At 54.1% G+C, this 14,296-nt stretch overlaps 2 protein-coding genes across 6 annotated transcripts in view; both read left to right on the top strand.

The window, feature by feature from the left end:
* Window positions 1–6,826, top strand: part of MED12 (mediator complex subunit 12) — a 37,169-nt gene extending 30,343 nt beyond the window's left edge. The window contains exons 40-44 of one of the 2 annotated variants that reach the window (XM_065077692.1): window positions 63–280; window positions 1,030–1,192; window positions 3,905–4,090; window positions 4,256–4,337; window positions 6,390–6,826. In XM_065077692.1, coding sequence (XP_064933764.1) covers window positions 63–280; window positions 1,030–1,192; window positions 3,905–4,090; window positions 4,256–4,337; window positions 6,390–6,433 — 693 coding nt within the window. In that variant the 3' untranslated portion in view covers window positions 6,434–6,826. Of the gene's footprint in view, window positions 1–62; window positions 281–1,029; window positions 1,193–3,901; window positions 4,091–4,255; window positions 4,338–6,389 lie in introns of both variants that reach the window. The other variant, XM_065077691.1, reaches the window with a different exon arrangement.
* Window positions 6,827–11,094: 4,268 nt separating this feature from the next.
* Window positions 11,095–14,296, top strand: part of NLGN3 (neuroligin 3) — a 39,507-nt gene continuing 36,305 nt past the window's right edge. For 3 of the 4 annotated variants that reach the window (XM_065077723.1, XM_065077725.1, XM_065077726.1), the window contains exon 1: window positions 11,095–11,252. The gene's annotated coding sequence lies outside the window, so the exon portion shown is untranslated. The remainder of the gene's footprint in view (window positions 11,253–14,296) is intronic. The other variant, XM_065077727.1, reaches the window with a different exon arrangement.

Raw genomic sequence — 14,296 nt, forward strand, 5'->3', positions numbered from 1 at the left:
TGTTCCAGATTCTCTTTTGTACCTTACTTCGTGACTGATGAAGGTTTTTTCTTTCATTTCAGGGTTATACCCCTTACGTCTCCCACATAGGCCTTCAGCAGCATCCCTCCCAGTCAGGCACAATGGTACCTCCTACCTACTCTGGCCAACCCTACCAGAATTCCCACCCCAGCTCTAATCCTGCCCTGGTGGATCCTGTTAGACAAATGCAGCAGAGACCAAGCGGCTATGTACACCAGCAGGCCCCCGGCTACGGGCATACCTTGGGCAACACACAGAGGTACCTCCCACCCTAAGGGTGTTAATAAGCTGTATTTCATCAGGGGCTTCCCCACTCTGCTCAGACGACCCTAATAGCAGTCTGTGAAAAGCCTGTTCTCTGTACTATGTTATACAGCATCCAAGTCCTTCAGACCCTCAAGGGAATGTCTTTATCCAGCTTTCAGTCCTGGGAAGAAAGAGAGAGACAGGATGAAGTTTGAAGATGCTAATTGTGGGCAGGAGACGGTGTTACCAGCCAGAGAAAGAAGGAATTGGGAAGTATGAGAAAAATGGCCATGGAAAGTCATGGTTTTGGTTTCAAATCTAACCACCAGATCACCATCTGAGGGCTAGATCTGGGATTTCCACTGCTTGTGAGCAGTCATAAATCCAGCAGGGAAACCATACAGAACAGCGGGCTGAGGACTGTTACTTAGAGCTTCTAGAAAAAACAGGTTGGATGAAACCCTTGAGAGGCACTGGTGTTCTTCACCTTTCTGTAGAGGAGCAGCATGGATTGCAAGGGGCTGATCAGGCTGTCTGTCTTGTTGATGGCAGAAGTTGTGTTTCATAGGATCATGGAATAGTTAGGGTTGGAACAGACCTTCAAAGCTCATCTAGTCCAACCGTCCTGCAATGAGCTGGGACATCTTCAACCAGATCAGGTTTCTCAGAGCCCTGTCCAGCCTGGCCTTGAATGTGCTTGGATTAAAGAAGCTGGCTGCCCTTGAGTCTTTTACTCCATGAGCTTGTCTTTTTCTCTTGCAGGTTTCCACACCAGTCAATACAGCAAGCCCCCATGATGAGTGGGATGAACCATTTGGGTCCCCAAGGAGTCCCCTCAGGAATTCGACCCAGCCAGATACTGCCTGACCAGCAGCAGCAGCAGTACCTGAGGCAGCAGCAGCAACAGCAGCAGCAAATGCTGAGGGTGAGTGGTTGCTGACAAGACAACTGCTGGAGCTGGAGGAGGTGTGCCCGGTGCTGCTTACCTCTGTATCAGCACCACTCTGCTCTGCCCCTCTTTGCCAGGAAGGTTGTCAACTCTGTTGGGGGCTGTCTGCAATAATTTGCTGGGCAGCTCTTTTCCTCAGAGCTGGCCGCTCCTGATGGAGGCACCTGCTGCTGTGCCGCCTTTTGCCAGTCACCCAGCAGGAGGTAAAGGGAAGCTGGGATCAGTAAAGGTCTGTTTACTCTTCTTGTGGCCTGCAGCCCACCTCTTCCTGCTCCAGCTGAGCCCAGACAATTGTGCAGAAAGTTGGCTGTCTTAAAAGTGCTGCAGAAACTAGAAACAAAATGAAAATCCCCCTGCCCACATGAGAGCAGGTAGACTTGTTCCTTACAAGATCATTTTTAGGGACATATCTGCATTTTCAGAAGATCAAAGTAAGTGTCAGTTGCAGTTTCCAGTGGCAGGAAATCTGGTGTGAATCAGTCCATGTACTCCGCATTTCATAGCGGATTGTGAAAACCTGATCCAAAGTAAGCTGATAGACCCAGCTCTCTAAGTTTGAAGAAGTTCACAGGTGTGCGTCAACAAATATGAGTATTCTATGGATTTATATTATGGTCTTATGAATATTAAATATTTAGATGACATACAAATATTAATACATTTTTGGAGTTAAGGACATTGACACAGAAAAACAGAAGTAGTTTGGATATATTGGTGAATTGCATACTTTATGACAAGGCCTAGCAAACCTGTAGAATATGAGAAGACTTTGTGGCACTGAGTGCTGAGGCTTTGTGTTCTGAGGGACCTGAGCAAGACAGCGGTTCCTGCAAAGAGCTGCAGTCAGCGATATTTGAGAATTGCTGTCTTGCAGTGGACAAGAGACTGTCTGTAGCATGGTCAGCAGCTTTTAGTCCTTTTGATGAGAAGCAACCCCTGACTATTCACTTGGTTTCTTTTAGCATTCTCCATCACTCAGAAAAAGAACATGCCTTAGACAAATTGCTAGCACTTCTCCTACCTCAGTAACTTCCTATGTACCTTCAGCTTTTAGCTGATCTTGCTTGGTTGCTTTAAAAAAAAGTGGAGTGCCCCAAATCTCCCCTGTTACTGTCACTCCTGCTGCATTAGCAGAGGCGTTCCTGATGCAGAACAGACTCCTGGTGCTTCAGTTGACTGTTGGGTTGCAGTGGCTTGTGGAAACGAGAGTTGACCTTTTGGTTCGTCTTGTGTGGGTTTGTAGTCAGCTGTCGAAGAAGGTAGGACATGAAATTGAGAGGGATATCCTGGCTCCTTTAGTCAGTCTTCTGCTTTCTTGTGTACCCAGGTCATACTGTCAATTTCAAGAACCTAAGTGGCCAAACTGGTTTGAGATGGAAGTTTGGAGGCTGTTCTAGAAACTCATTCCCTTTGGGTTGAATCCTTGATCTCAGCCTCAGCGTGTTTGTGACTGCGTCTTGTATCCAATTACTGTTGTCCCCTATGTCCTGTTGTTTACTGGCTCTTTCTCTCTGGTCAACCCAACGTATTCTTAGGGAGCACTTGCAGCTTCCACAGGTCAGGTTTATCTAACCTACTCTCATAAGATTCTGACCCTTCTCCTGATTGTACTTTTGTCTGTTTTCTGAGTTTGTTCAAGGTTTGAACCTTACCCTTTTGAGTCGGTGATCGGAACTCTAGCTAACATCACCATGTTGTTTGTTTTCTAACACCGTTAGTAGTTTTCTGTTTCTGCTAGAAATTTTTCTGTTGATCTAGAGAGTTCAAAACTACATTGGCACGTGGGAGAAATGTCTGAAAATTAGGAGAAATGAAAAAAACATTATATTTGTGGGTATATTCTGACTCCAGATTCAACACGCTGAATATTTTCAACATGACTAGTTCTGTCAACGTCTAGGTTGGAGCACTGCACCCAGTTTTATCTGCATCCTTTTACTGAAGTGCAACACCAGCTGGCGTGACTGGCAGAGAATGGCAGCAAGACAGTCAAAGAGCTGGGGAATGTGACTGAGAAGGAAAGGCTGAAATAGCTGGGTGTTGAGATAGAGAGGCAGAGACAAGAGGTGAGATAAGTCTCCAAATTTTTTGTCTTCAAAAAAAGCCAAAAAACCATATCTGTTCTTGTCCTTTGGCTGTAGGACAAGAAATGACCTTAAATCATAATGTATGAGATTCAGGGTAGAGATTAGGGAAAACTCCAATAGTTGAGTGACTCTGACCTGGAGTGGATGATGTAGGGAGGTTTTAGGAGTTCTGTTGCTACCTGTGGAAACATTTTGAGAACAGGTCAGGCAAATAGTGAAGTTTGTGTTGCTGATCTTAATGAGGAGGCAAGAGATGAATCAGACAAATTCTTGAGGTAGCTCTTAGTTGTTTTCTATCCTTGTATCTTGTTTGCTCCCAGTCATTCCCCAGCTGACCAGTAGACTTCTAGTTCTCCTCCTGCCATCTATTGGTACCTCATCTTGCAGACAAACTTTCTTACTGTCACTGTATTTCTTGCCATTTCTCAGCCTGGGGAAGGGTCCTGGTGAAATTCAGGTGATTTTGATACCTGTAAGGAAAATAATGTAGTAGAGTGTGTTATTGCATGGAACATCATTCCTCCTCCAGCCCTTCCTGTGCCCTGTTGCTGTGTGCATTGCCCAGACAGTTCACAGATGTTCCCTTCTCTTTTCACAGCAGCAACAGCAGCAGCAACAGCAGCAACAGCAGCAGCAGCAGCAACAACAGCAGCAGCAGCCGCAGCCGCCGCAGCCGCCGCAGCCACAGCCCCAGCAGCAGCCCCAGGTCTCCACAGTGCCTCAGCCACAGGCGCAGGGCCAGCCACCGGGGCTGGGGATGCAGGCTCTTCCCCCCCAGCAGCCCATTGTGAGTGTTCTCTTGGGTGCAGAGGGATGTGATAATCCAGCACAAACTGAACGGTGCTCCACCTGCATCTCCTCCTTCTCCCTCCCCTGTGCTTCCCAGGGCTTGTGTGAATGCCGAGTTTGCCAGCCAGGTGGTGTGGCTATAATAACGTTTCTCTCTTTGCAGTTCCAGCGCCAGGGCCTTCAGCAGACACAACAGCAGCAGCAAACAGCTGCTCTGGTTCGACAGCTTCAACAGCAGCTTTCCAGTAAGCCTTAGTGTTCTTGATCCTGTCCCTAGTCTCCTCACCCCCGTTTTCTATTGCAGGTACCCTGGTGTAGAGAAGCAAGGCCAAGCCAGACTGAGGCCATAAATGATGCTGGCAGGGAGGAGACATCAGGATTTGGAGCTTCTGGCCCAAGGGGGCACAGCAGCAGGGCAGGCAGTGTTTGCCAGCTTGTGAGCAACCTTCCAGGCCTTCCTTCTGCTGCCTGCAGAGGGAGGAGGGAGCTGAGCTTTTTTAGGAGCTGCCATGCAGCTTTCCAAAAAGGATCCAGTCTGCAGCTTTAAAGCATTCAGAGGTGTTTCCTCTGCTGCAGATGTCCTCAGAGGGACACAGGGAAGCTGTAATCCTGGGACACTCACTTGATGGGCACCTCACTTAAAGGGCACCTAGTCCAAGCACTTGATGGCTGACCCTGAGATGCTGTGCTTGTGTTGCGATCAGGGCAAGGCTTCTTGGAGGCAGGGAGGGTACTCTGGGAAGTGTTGCTGCACGCCTGCTGTGTTTGCGGTGTCCTGTGGGCTTCTGTGGCTGCTGTCACAGACGGGCATGGCACAACTGGTGTTCAGCCTGGCACTATGTTCCTATAATCTCCATGGAACTACTGGCTGGGGGATCTAGAAAGGAGAACCCAGTGTCTGTGCTGTTCCCTTCTGAATGGCCCGCTGTTTTACTGTCACCTCACTGGCTTTTCTGCCATAAAAATGCCCAGAAAATGGACTGCGCAGTATTTTTTGCAGTGCGTTCAGTGTGACACTGTACTAGATGTAATAACATGTGAAGTATGGGCTTGGAAGTTTTGGTTATACTTGTTCCCTGATGGAAAATTCTTAGTTCTTGTAACCAAAAAAAAAACTTGCCAAACCAGAAGTTCTAATGTGCTAAGTTTGCCACTAGCCTGATTCACAAACCACGAGTCTGTGCAAGGATTCAACCAGGACATTCAAGCATAGGAAGACCTCATATAAGAGTCTGAATATAGCAAAATAGCCATATTTTTGTATCTTGTCTGTACAGCAAACGGGGCTGTTTTATATGGAACAGGTGCGTGGGTCCGAGGCAGCCATGTGTCACCATGTAGCTTCCATGCTTCCTCATTGGGTTCCACTAGGAACCATCTGGAGTTCTTATTTGTAGTGCCTGAGATGGAGTGGAAAGCAGGACATAAATCAAGAATAGCCTGTAGGAGGGGGACAAGAATACTTTGGGCCCAGGACAGGCTGTGTTAGGCTCTAGGGTGTCCCTGGATGTTGTATGGTCCAGCAGAGCTGAGAAGGAGAGCAGGGTGGCCAGGCTACACTGATCCCTTTTGCTTAGTCTGACTTAAGGTCAAGCATGCTGATGGGGCTTCAGGAGAAAAACTGCAGAGTTTTATTATCAATTGGATGGTACCGAAGTATACTGTGAGCACTGTACATCACAAAACTTCAGTCCCAGCTGTCTGGAAGTTCATAAGGTTCTTGAATGTAACTTCACTGTGTTTCCTACCCTTTTTGTGCTATCTGGAAGTCCTTTGGGCATGTTCTTCATTTGTACTGAGATACTGACAGGGAGCCAGGATAGTTGTCTCTGAAACCTTCGCTAACTCTACTTCCCGTGTGTGCTTCAGCATGAGTGTTTGACATAAGCTGTCTGAGCAGCTTGTGTGGCTGCAGGTGTTGCACAATCTTACAGGGCTGATTTTCTTTCAAAATCAGAAATAATTTATCCATAAACTCATCCTCCCAGCTTGCTGCCACCTTTCAGGGCTTTGTTATGGTGCACAATTCCACCATGAGGGATGGAGAGATCTCCTCTGGAGAAGCTTCAGAATCGGGACTGGCACATATCTGTTTCTTCCTCAAAGAATGTGGGGTCCTGACTGTGCTGCTGCCTAAAGGCTCAGACAAATGAGCAGAGCAGGGAGTGCTATAAAGGTTGTATTTTTCTTCTCACCGGCAGCGACACACTCCTCATACTGGGCTGGTCATGTGGGGAGGGGGATCTCTTTTTTGAACCAGACTTTGTGACTGCCTAACTCTGTCTTGACCCTCACAGATACACAGACACAGCAGAACAACAACCCCTTTGGACGCTACTGATCTGGAGCACTTCAGCCTGATCCAGGAGGGGAGACATCACTGTGGACTGCATACAGCCTCTTCAGCCTGGCCCACAAACGGGGACTGCCCCCAACCTCTGTCCCTGGGCCTGTGCCCCCCGTGCTGCTGCTGCCTGTCTCGCAGGGAGATGCCAGGAAGATGGTTTTATTGTACAGATAAAGTGTTTTTACTATCTGATTTCTACAAACATTTATGGAGATCCCTTGTGGCTATTAGTCTCCCTTCCCACTTTGGTTTCAGTTTTTACTCAGTTTTTAGTATTTTTGTTAAAATAATAATTAAGACATTGTAAAATTTTGTACTTTATTTATACCAGATGAACCCTGTACTGCAGACATTCTCGGATGAATACAGAGAGCTTACTTTGCAAAAGGAGTGTGTATTCAGAGCCTGCCTTTCCTCCTCGGCCCTCCTCCCAGTACAGCCCAGCAGCACCTCTACACGTGGTCTTTATCTCTTTCTCAGTAGAACTCATGTCTGTGTTTTCAGCTTTTGTGAATGGCTAAACGGTTTGGTTTGGGAAAGAAAGCCCTTCTTCCCTGTCTGTTTCATAAGCTGGTGTTCACATGCTAGCAAGGGTTTGCACAAGCTTTGCAGGATTTGTATGTTAAGAGCTTTACTAGTAGTCTGGGGCATGTTCCACCCGGACAGAGGTACAAAGCAAAGAGGGAGTTATATTGCAGGGTGATTCTGAGTCCTCATGAGCCCAGCTTCCCCGCCACAGCAGTTCCTGAGATGCTCCAGCTGGTATCTCCGCAGTCGAGGAGGAGCTGCAGCCTGAGTGCACTCACAACACTTCTCATTGCAGCATGGGTTTGCTGATAAGCACCAGGGCTCCTCTGCTAGCTCCTTCCTGACAGACACTGTGCCTTTGCTGGATGAGTAACATGCTGCATTTCAACTTTTGACCTGGCTAATGCAGCCTGCTGGCATGGAGACTCATCTCTGTCTGTAGCAGGCTGCTTTAGCTTAGTGCTCTCCATTCCTACCGCCTGTGGAACCTGGAAACCACCATCACCAGTGCCTTTCTTCTATCTTTGGTTCTTCCTCAGCAATTTGTTTGTGGACCATTTGACCTGTGGTCCCCCTGGTAGCTTTTCTTGGCCGATGTCCTTCCTTCTGTCCCATCTCTGTGGGATATGGTGAGGTTTGCAGGGACTCATGGAAGAGCTGCAGTTGTGTCTAAGGGCAAATGAACACTTCTGTAGGACTGGCCAGAGCCAGAAGGCAAACTTGTGGAGCAGAGAAGAAGGAGGGATTGATTTTGGGGCTCAAGCCCTCAGCTGTGCTCAGGTTGCTGTGAGGAGTGTTTGTGACCCAGGGCAGTGCCCTGTGTGCTGGCTGATGGGCTAGCATCTTCTGCCCCAAAAACGAGCTGAGCCCTTTCTTTCCTGTGAGCAGGTGGGTGGCTGCTCTTGGGGACAGCTGTATGAGCTGCCTGGCAGTACCCCCACTCTGTTCCCTGCTTGTCCCCAAACTGCACCACTCCTGCCATGTTCTGGCAGGTAGGTTGGAAGGTGTTGCTGGCCAGACCTGGTGGAGATGAGCTCCTTTGTTAATGAGAACAGACAGACGTGTGTGCAGGGCTGCTTCCTCTGTGCATCCCTTTTCATGAGGATCGTGCTGGGGAGCAGCCTGTCTGGTCCCTTGTCCTTCCATGTCCCAGGGGAGGCTGGTGCCAGGGGCTCTGCTTGTCCCCAGCCGGTGCTGGCTGACTTGGAGGTGGAAGCACTGCTCACAGCTATGGCTGTGCCAGCTGGCCCCTGCTCTGAGGGACCTGTCACTGGGACAGGAGGGCTGTGCTTCCCCCTATCCTGTCTGAGGTGGGGTCAGGGACTGTCCTGGGGCCAGTGGAGCCACAGCGTGGGGGAGCTGGGCACAGTCTCTGTGCAGAACAGGCCCCTATTCCTGGTGTGTGCGGCCGTGGCCAGCGGCCCCCTCCCCTGCCGGCACTGGGAGGCAGCTGAGCCTGCGCCAGGCGGCATCTTGGATGCTGTCTTCTGCATCACTGCCGTGCTGGAGGTGGGAGGAGGGCGGCTCTGCAGCAGCCTGCGCCGGAGCAGGTGGCAGAAGGCACCATGGCCACGGGCAGCTCTGGACAGGGGTGCAGCGGAGTGCTGCTTGCGTGGTGGCTGTGACAGGGCTGGGGTGCTGCAGCAGGAGAGCATGGAGTCAGGTGCTGACCTCCTGCTTTGCACTTCAGGGCCTCAGGGATCTGGTGAAAGGGCCCCAGGGGCTGCCCTGCTGCTCTGGAGAAAAGGGGACGACTTGTCCCTCCCTGGGAGCAGGTGTCTGCTGCAAGGTGACCCTGCTTTATTGCATGGCCAAGCAATGAGGCTGCCTCTGCTCTTCCCTCCTGCAAAAGGCTCCTCCTAGCCATGCCAGCTGTCTGTGGGATGAGCAGGATTTCAGAGCTCCATCGTGGTGGCAGACACATGGCTGCCTGTGTCAAAGACCCCACATGACCCTCTGGCTGCCCAGAGGCTTCTAGCAGGTGCAGGAGCCTGTGTGGGGACATGGGGACTGGGGCAAGACCTGGTCATGGTACAGAGCATGTTTGGGGAGCTGTGCTCTGCCCAGCCTGGCCACGTCTTGCAGCTGCTGTGCTATACGTTAACGCTGAGCTGTGGTGGTTTTAAGCAGGTCTGACAGCTTCCAGCCCTTCTGCTCCTTCTCTGAGTCGTGGCTAAATGCTGCTTGTGACAGAGCCAAAGGTGACCAGATGGATTTTATTACATGCTGCCCACTGAGTAAGGCGTGCAGCTGCCCTGCTGTGGCCACCAGTCCAGGCTGGGCTGTGTGTGTCTGGTGCTGGGCTCCCTGGGGGCAGCCCCCAGGGGTGCCTGGGCAGGATCCCCAGGCAGCGTGTGCAGGCAGTGTTGCACAGTGTACGCCCAACAGGTGCGGAGAAGCCTGAGGTTGCACAACGTTTGGCACAATGGAGGGATGGGGGGCAGGAACAGGTTGTGCCCACCCACCCCACCTGACCGCCTGTCACATGTGGTTCCCATGGACCATGTCTTGGCCAAAGGTGGCTTGTCAGGCACTGTCAGAGCTGGTGATGAGCAAGAAAATCCACCACTGCTCACTCAGGCAGCTGAAGCCAGGAGTGGAGCAGCTCTGTGAGCACCCAACCCTCCCTGTGAGGTGCCCATGGTGAGGAGCAGGCCATGAAGCACTACTGCAGCTGTGTACCATGACCCTGTCCTGGGCTGGTTTTGCTGGGCAGCAGGACACAGGGAGCCCTGCCTGCTGTAGGGCAGCCCAGCACCAGTGCAGGGGCCTCTTCAAGATGCTTTTCAGGGCCGATGAACTCTGGTGGGCATGGGGCAGGGCTGTGCATCCATCCCATGGAGTGCTGGACCACGTTGTCTGCTCAAGGGCATGCAGGGTGGCAATGTGTAGCCCAACCTGCCTGTAACAGGCCAGCAACAAAATCATTGAGGCTGCCAACCACCAACAATCAGCCCCTTGAAGAGGGAGCAGGGCAGGAAAGATCTGACCTGCTCTGCAGCAGAGGCTGGAAGGCACTAGGACGAGTGAAACTCAACCTGTGTTGAGGTACAGGGATCTCTCTGTGGCTGCATGTTCACCAGCTCAGTGCATGTACCGGTGGCTTGTGGCAGAGCCAAAATAAATGCCTGCCCTTCACATGTTGCTGCACGAGCATCTTAAATGGGAAGCAGCAGCTGCTCTGTGGAGCCTGGGTAGGGTCTGGGTTGCAGCTCTGTCAGTAAGAGGGAGGCAGAGCCCAGTCTCCTTGCCTGGATCAGAAAGCATGGAGGTGTCTGCTTGTCTTCCTCTTTAATCAGGTATCGTGGCTGATGCTGCCCTGGCTATGGCAGAGAGATGCAGAGACCAGACACATCCAGCAGGACCCAAATCCATGCCCTGTTTTAAATGATTTCTGTAATCCTGTCAGGCAGGACTGTAACAGAGAGATAGCCCCACCATGGGCAGAGACAGGTTGGAGGAGAGGCAGCTCCTGTGTACAGGAGAGGAAGGTGTCCCTGTGCTAGGGAGGGCCATGCCAGCAGGAAAGGGGAATGATAGAGGTGGTGGATCTTGGTGCTGGGGCCTATGGGGCTGTGGCTGCTGAGTCCACAGCCCGGTGCATGGCATGGGGTGGACAAGTGGCATTGGGTGGACGTGTGGCATGACTGCCCCTGGCCTCAAGGTTGACGCTGGGATGGGGCATTCCATACTGGTACCCGTGGAGTCCTCCCTGGAAGGATGCTGGTGCTGGAGGGCACAGGGTGCTCCAGCCGCTGTGTCGTGTGCCAGGGCAGCACAGCCCTGGATTATGTGAGCGGCTGGAGAAGACCTATGCAGAGAGGGTGGGGTGGGTGCCCAGGGTGTGCAGGGGTCCTGGTTGGGGTGGTGGGGGTTACCACTGTCCACCAGGGCCAGTAGCTGGGCAGGCCCGGGGGGGATCTCAGGGGGTGCAGTTGCGATCACTGCCGGTATCCAATGGGTGCGGTACCGGCCTGTGCGATGCTCGGCGGGTGCGACGTCCCGTTGGCACAGCACCCGGTGTGGTGCAGATCCCGGGGCGAGCGGTACCGGGCCTGGCCAGCGCAGCGGCGGGGCCGTGGGATGCCCGACCGGTGCGGTACCGGTACCGGGTGGCGGTGCCGGCGGCGGCAGGGAAGGGGTGCTGCGGTACGGCCCCTCCCTCTCCCGCCCCCGCCGTGCACGCGCCGCGCGCTCCCGGTGCGGGGTCGGGCCGGACTGAGCTGAGCGCGGGGCGCGGAGCTGCCGCCACCGGCATGGCCAAGCCGCGCCACCGCCCCCGACGGTGAGTGCGCCCCGCCCCGCCCCGCCCGGCCCGGCCCGGCCCGGCCCGGCCCGGCCCGGCCCGCGATGGCTCTTGCTGGGGAGGAGGGGCGGGGGAGACCGGAGCGGCCCCACGGCGCGGGGCTGGGGCTGCCCGCTGCGGCGGTGATAGGGCTCCCGGGGCGGGGGTGGCCGGGAGCTGGTCCCACTCCTGATCCCGGTTCCCGGTCCGAGTCCCGGTCGTAGCGCAGGGCGTTCGAGTCCAGGCGTCGGGGCGGGACGCGGCGGGGGTTAACGGGTGGGGCCGAGCGCGGCGGCGGGTAACGGTGGGGGTTAACGGGGCCGGATGAGCGGCCGCGGCGAGCCGGCGGGTTGCCATGGCGACGCGCTGAAAGGGGGATTGTGCGCCCGCCTCAGCTGCGCGGCCCCCGCCCGCATCCCCGGCCCGGGGCCGCCCGGTTCCGCTCGGCTCAGCCCGTCGGGCCCAGCACGGAGCGGGGAGCAGGGGCTGTCCCGGCTCGGTCGCTCCCGCCCCCAGGGACTGGGATCCTCCCCGGGACTGTCGGGGGGGCTAGGGGCGCCGGTGCAGGCGGGATCTGTTATTTGGGGTGCAAGGATGTGCCTGGCACTGCCCGGTGCGAGGCTGCTGGTGTGAGCATCCCAGGGTCAAGGGCAGGCAGGAGATTCCCTTGGCTCAGTTTACTTGGCATAGCACAGGGAATGACATTAGTCATTGGGTTTCCAGAGCAAAAGTGTCTCTTTCTCAGGCAGGGGGCCGGGGTGGAGCAGGCTCGGTGTCAAATTGGGGCTCTGTCATGCTGGCTGTGCTCATCCTGAGCAGGGCGGTGGGTCAGGCACGTGGTGCAGGGTTTCAGGGTTGCCAGTGGCTCCACCAACATGTGCTGTGGCTGGAGTCAGCACTGCTCACCTGAGCTTGTCTCTGTCACGCTTGAAGACACAGAGCAGGATGAGGGTGGTGGGTGATGGTTAGCGACAGCACCTGTCCATGTACGGTGTTGACGGCAAGGGAGAGGAGAAGTGATGAGAGACATGAGGCCTTTGGCCAGCCAGAATCTTTCTGGACCACGTTCTACCAAATGGTGACACCCGCAGTACCTTTCCAAGGCCACAGACCGACCTCGAGGAGGTGACTCTGGATGCTGGGATTTTCCTTCTGTCCTTTGAGGTGCCTCATTCCATGCTGCTGCCGGCCTGGCCCAGGCAATGGCAAAGGGGCTGGAGGGGCCCCTACAGCTGGACAAGTGCAGGTGCAGTGAGAGAGCTGACAGCCCCAGCTCCCCATGAGCCCCTGCGCTGGCCGTACTTCACATCAGCCTGGCGGGACCTCCTTCCTCTGGAAACCGGGGTGCTCTGTGGAATCAGGGGCATCTGCCAGCTGGGTAAGGGGTGAATGTGTCCCCAGAGAGGAAGCTACACGTTGCCAAGGCATGGTCACTCTTGGCTCTGGGAAAGGCATGTACCGTCTTTTCTCCCCGCTCTGCACTGAAGCACCTGTGCCAACCCTCGGCACAGGGCTGGGTGCCCAGAGGTCCCCATTGGAGCAGATCTCCTGGTCTGCACACTGCATGTGGCCACCACCAGTGCGGGTGTCTGCAAAATGGTTAAAGCCTGACATTTAGAGGTCACACTTTTAGCATTGTGCATGTGTTTGCTTCATTTGCATTTGCAGTTAGCCCAGCTCAAGGCTTTGCCACTCGCATGTGCAGTTGCCATGGTTACATGTGCAGTCAGGATGTGGAGTTTGGTTGGACACCTGCAAACATGCAGCTCTCAACCTCCGGAGCACCAGGGCATGAGTGAAAGCCACCGAGATGCAGGGTAGCCCTCAGCTCTGGGCATGTGGGCCCTGCACAGTGATGCACTGAGGAAATGGAGTTGCAATGCCCGTCTTGGCAGGGTCTGCACGTTGCTGCCTTGCACAGCCTCCAACTGCCCATATTCAACATGCAATGTGCAACTGGGCAGCACTGTTGGAGAGGAAGGATGCCAAGGGTTGTTGCCCTGGACCTTACATCTGGGGCTGCCTCCTTCCCAGGCTGGGTGCAGAGGCTCTTCTCCCAAAGGGCTGGGGTGAAGGTGCTCGAGAGCAGGGTGGCGAGGATGGGCAGAGCCTGGGAGTTGTGAGCGGAGCTGCTGTGCAGGCTGGCAGTGTGTTGTCTGCAGACAGGGGCCTGCCAAGGCTTCAGAAGGCAGCGTGAGAATTGGCAGAGTGCTGTGCTGAGACTCCAGCTGTGGTGGCTGCATCTTTCCTGGCTCTCTGTGGGGTCTGTTCTGGGCGCTCAGGTCAAGCGCAAGACAGGGACCCAGTCCAGGTGCCATTTGACCAGGATCACATTGAGTCTGTGAGCAAGGAGATGTGATTGCCAAAATTCTCTGGCAGGTCCACATTGGCCTTGTCTTTGTGTCAAGGGAGGAGTTTTGGGACAGCAGGTATGGAAGGGACCTTGAGGTCATCAAGTCTCTAAGCTCCACCTAAACCATTCCTGAGCTCAGTCAGCTCCAAAACCTCCATGGCCGCAGTGGTTTTGCTGCCTTCCAAGCAGTTTGCTGCTGTCTTCCCATACCATTCCTGCTAGGAGCTACTTCCACACAGCAGGCAGGGGAGAAGGAAAGGCCTCTTGGCTGTCCAGGAGCACCTGTGGCCTCAGACAGACTGGTGTGGGGTGTCCATGCTGCACTGGTGGCAGCTGGAGGAATCCAGTAACATGAGAAGGATTGAAAAATGGGGGGAAGCAGTGCATGGAGACATGGAGCATGTGTCTGGGCATGAGCTGTGGAAGAGCCACAGAGGAACCCATGAAATCTCACAGCAAAGCCCAGAGGGGCTGAGTGTCTGCTGTCCTGGGGCTGTGCACCAGGTGCAGAGGGATGGGGCAGGGACAGCTTGGCTCTGTCCTTAGGGCTTTCAGTGCTGCTGGGATGGGACGATTATTTGCTCCCTGTGGGATCCCAGGCAGAGACTCCTCCCCTGATGATCTGTGGTTATTGGCTGCCGCTTGGAAGATGCTTCTTAATCAGAGTACCGGATCCACAGCCACAGCCAGG

This window comes from Columba livia, chromosome 12 (assembly GCF_036013475.1).
Source record: "Columba livia isolate bColLiv1 breed racing homer chromosome 12, bColLiv1.pat.W.v2, whole genome shotgun sequence".
Taxonomy (NCBI): Eukaryota; Metazoa; Chordata; class Aves; order Columbiformes; family Columbidae; genus Columba; species Columba livia.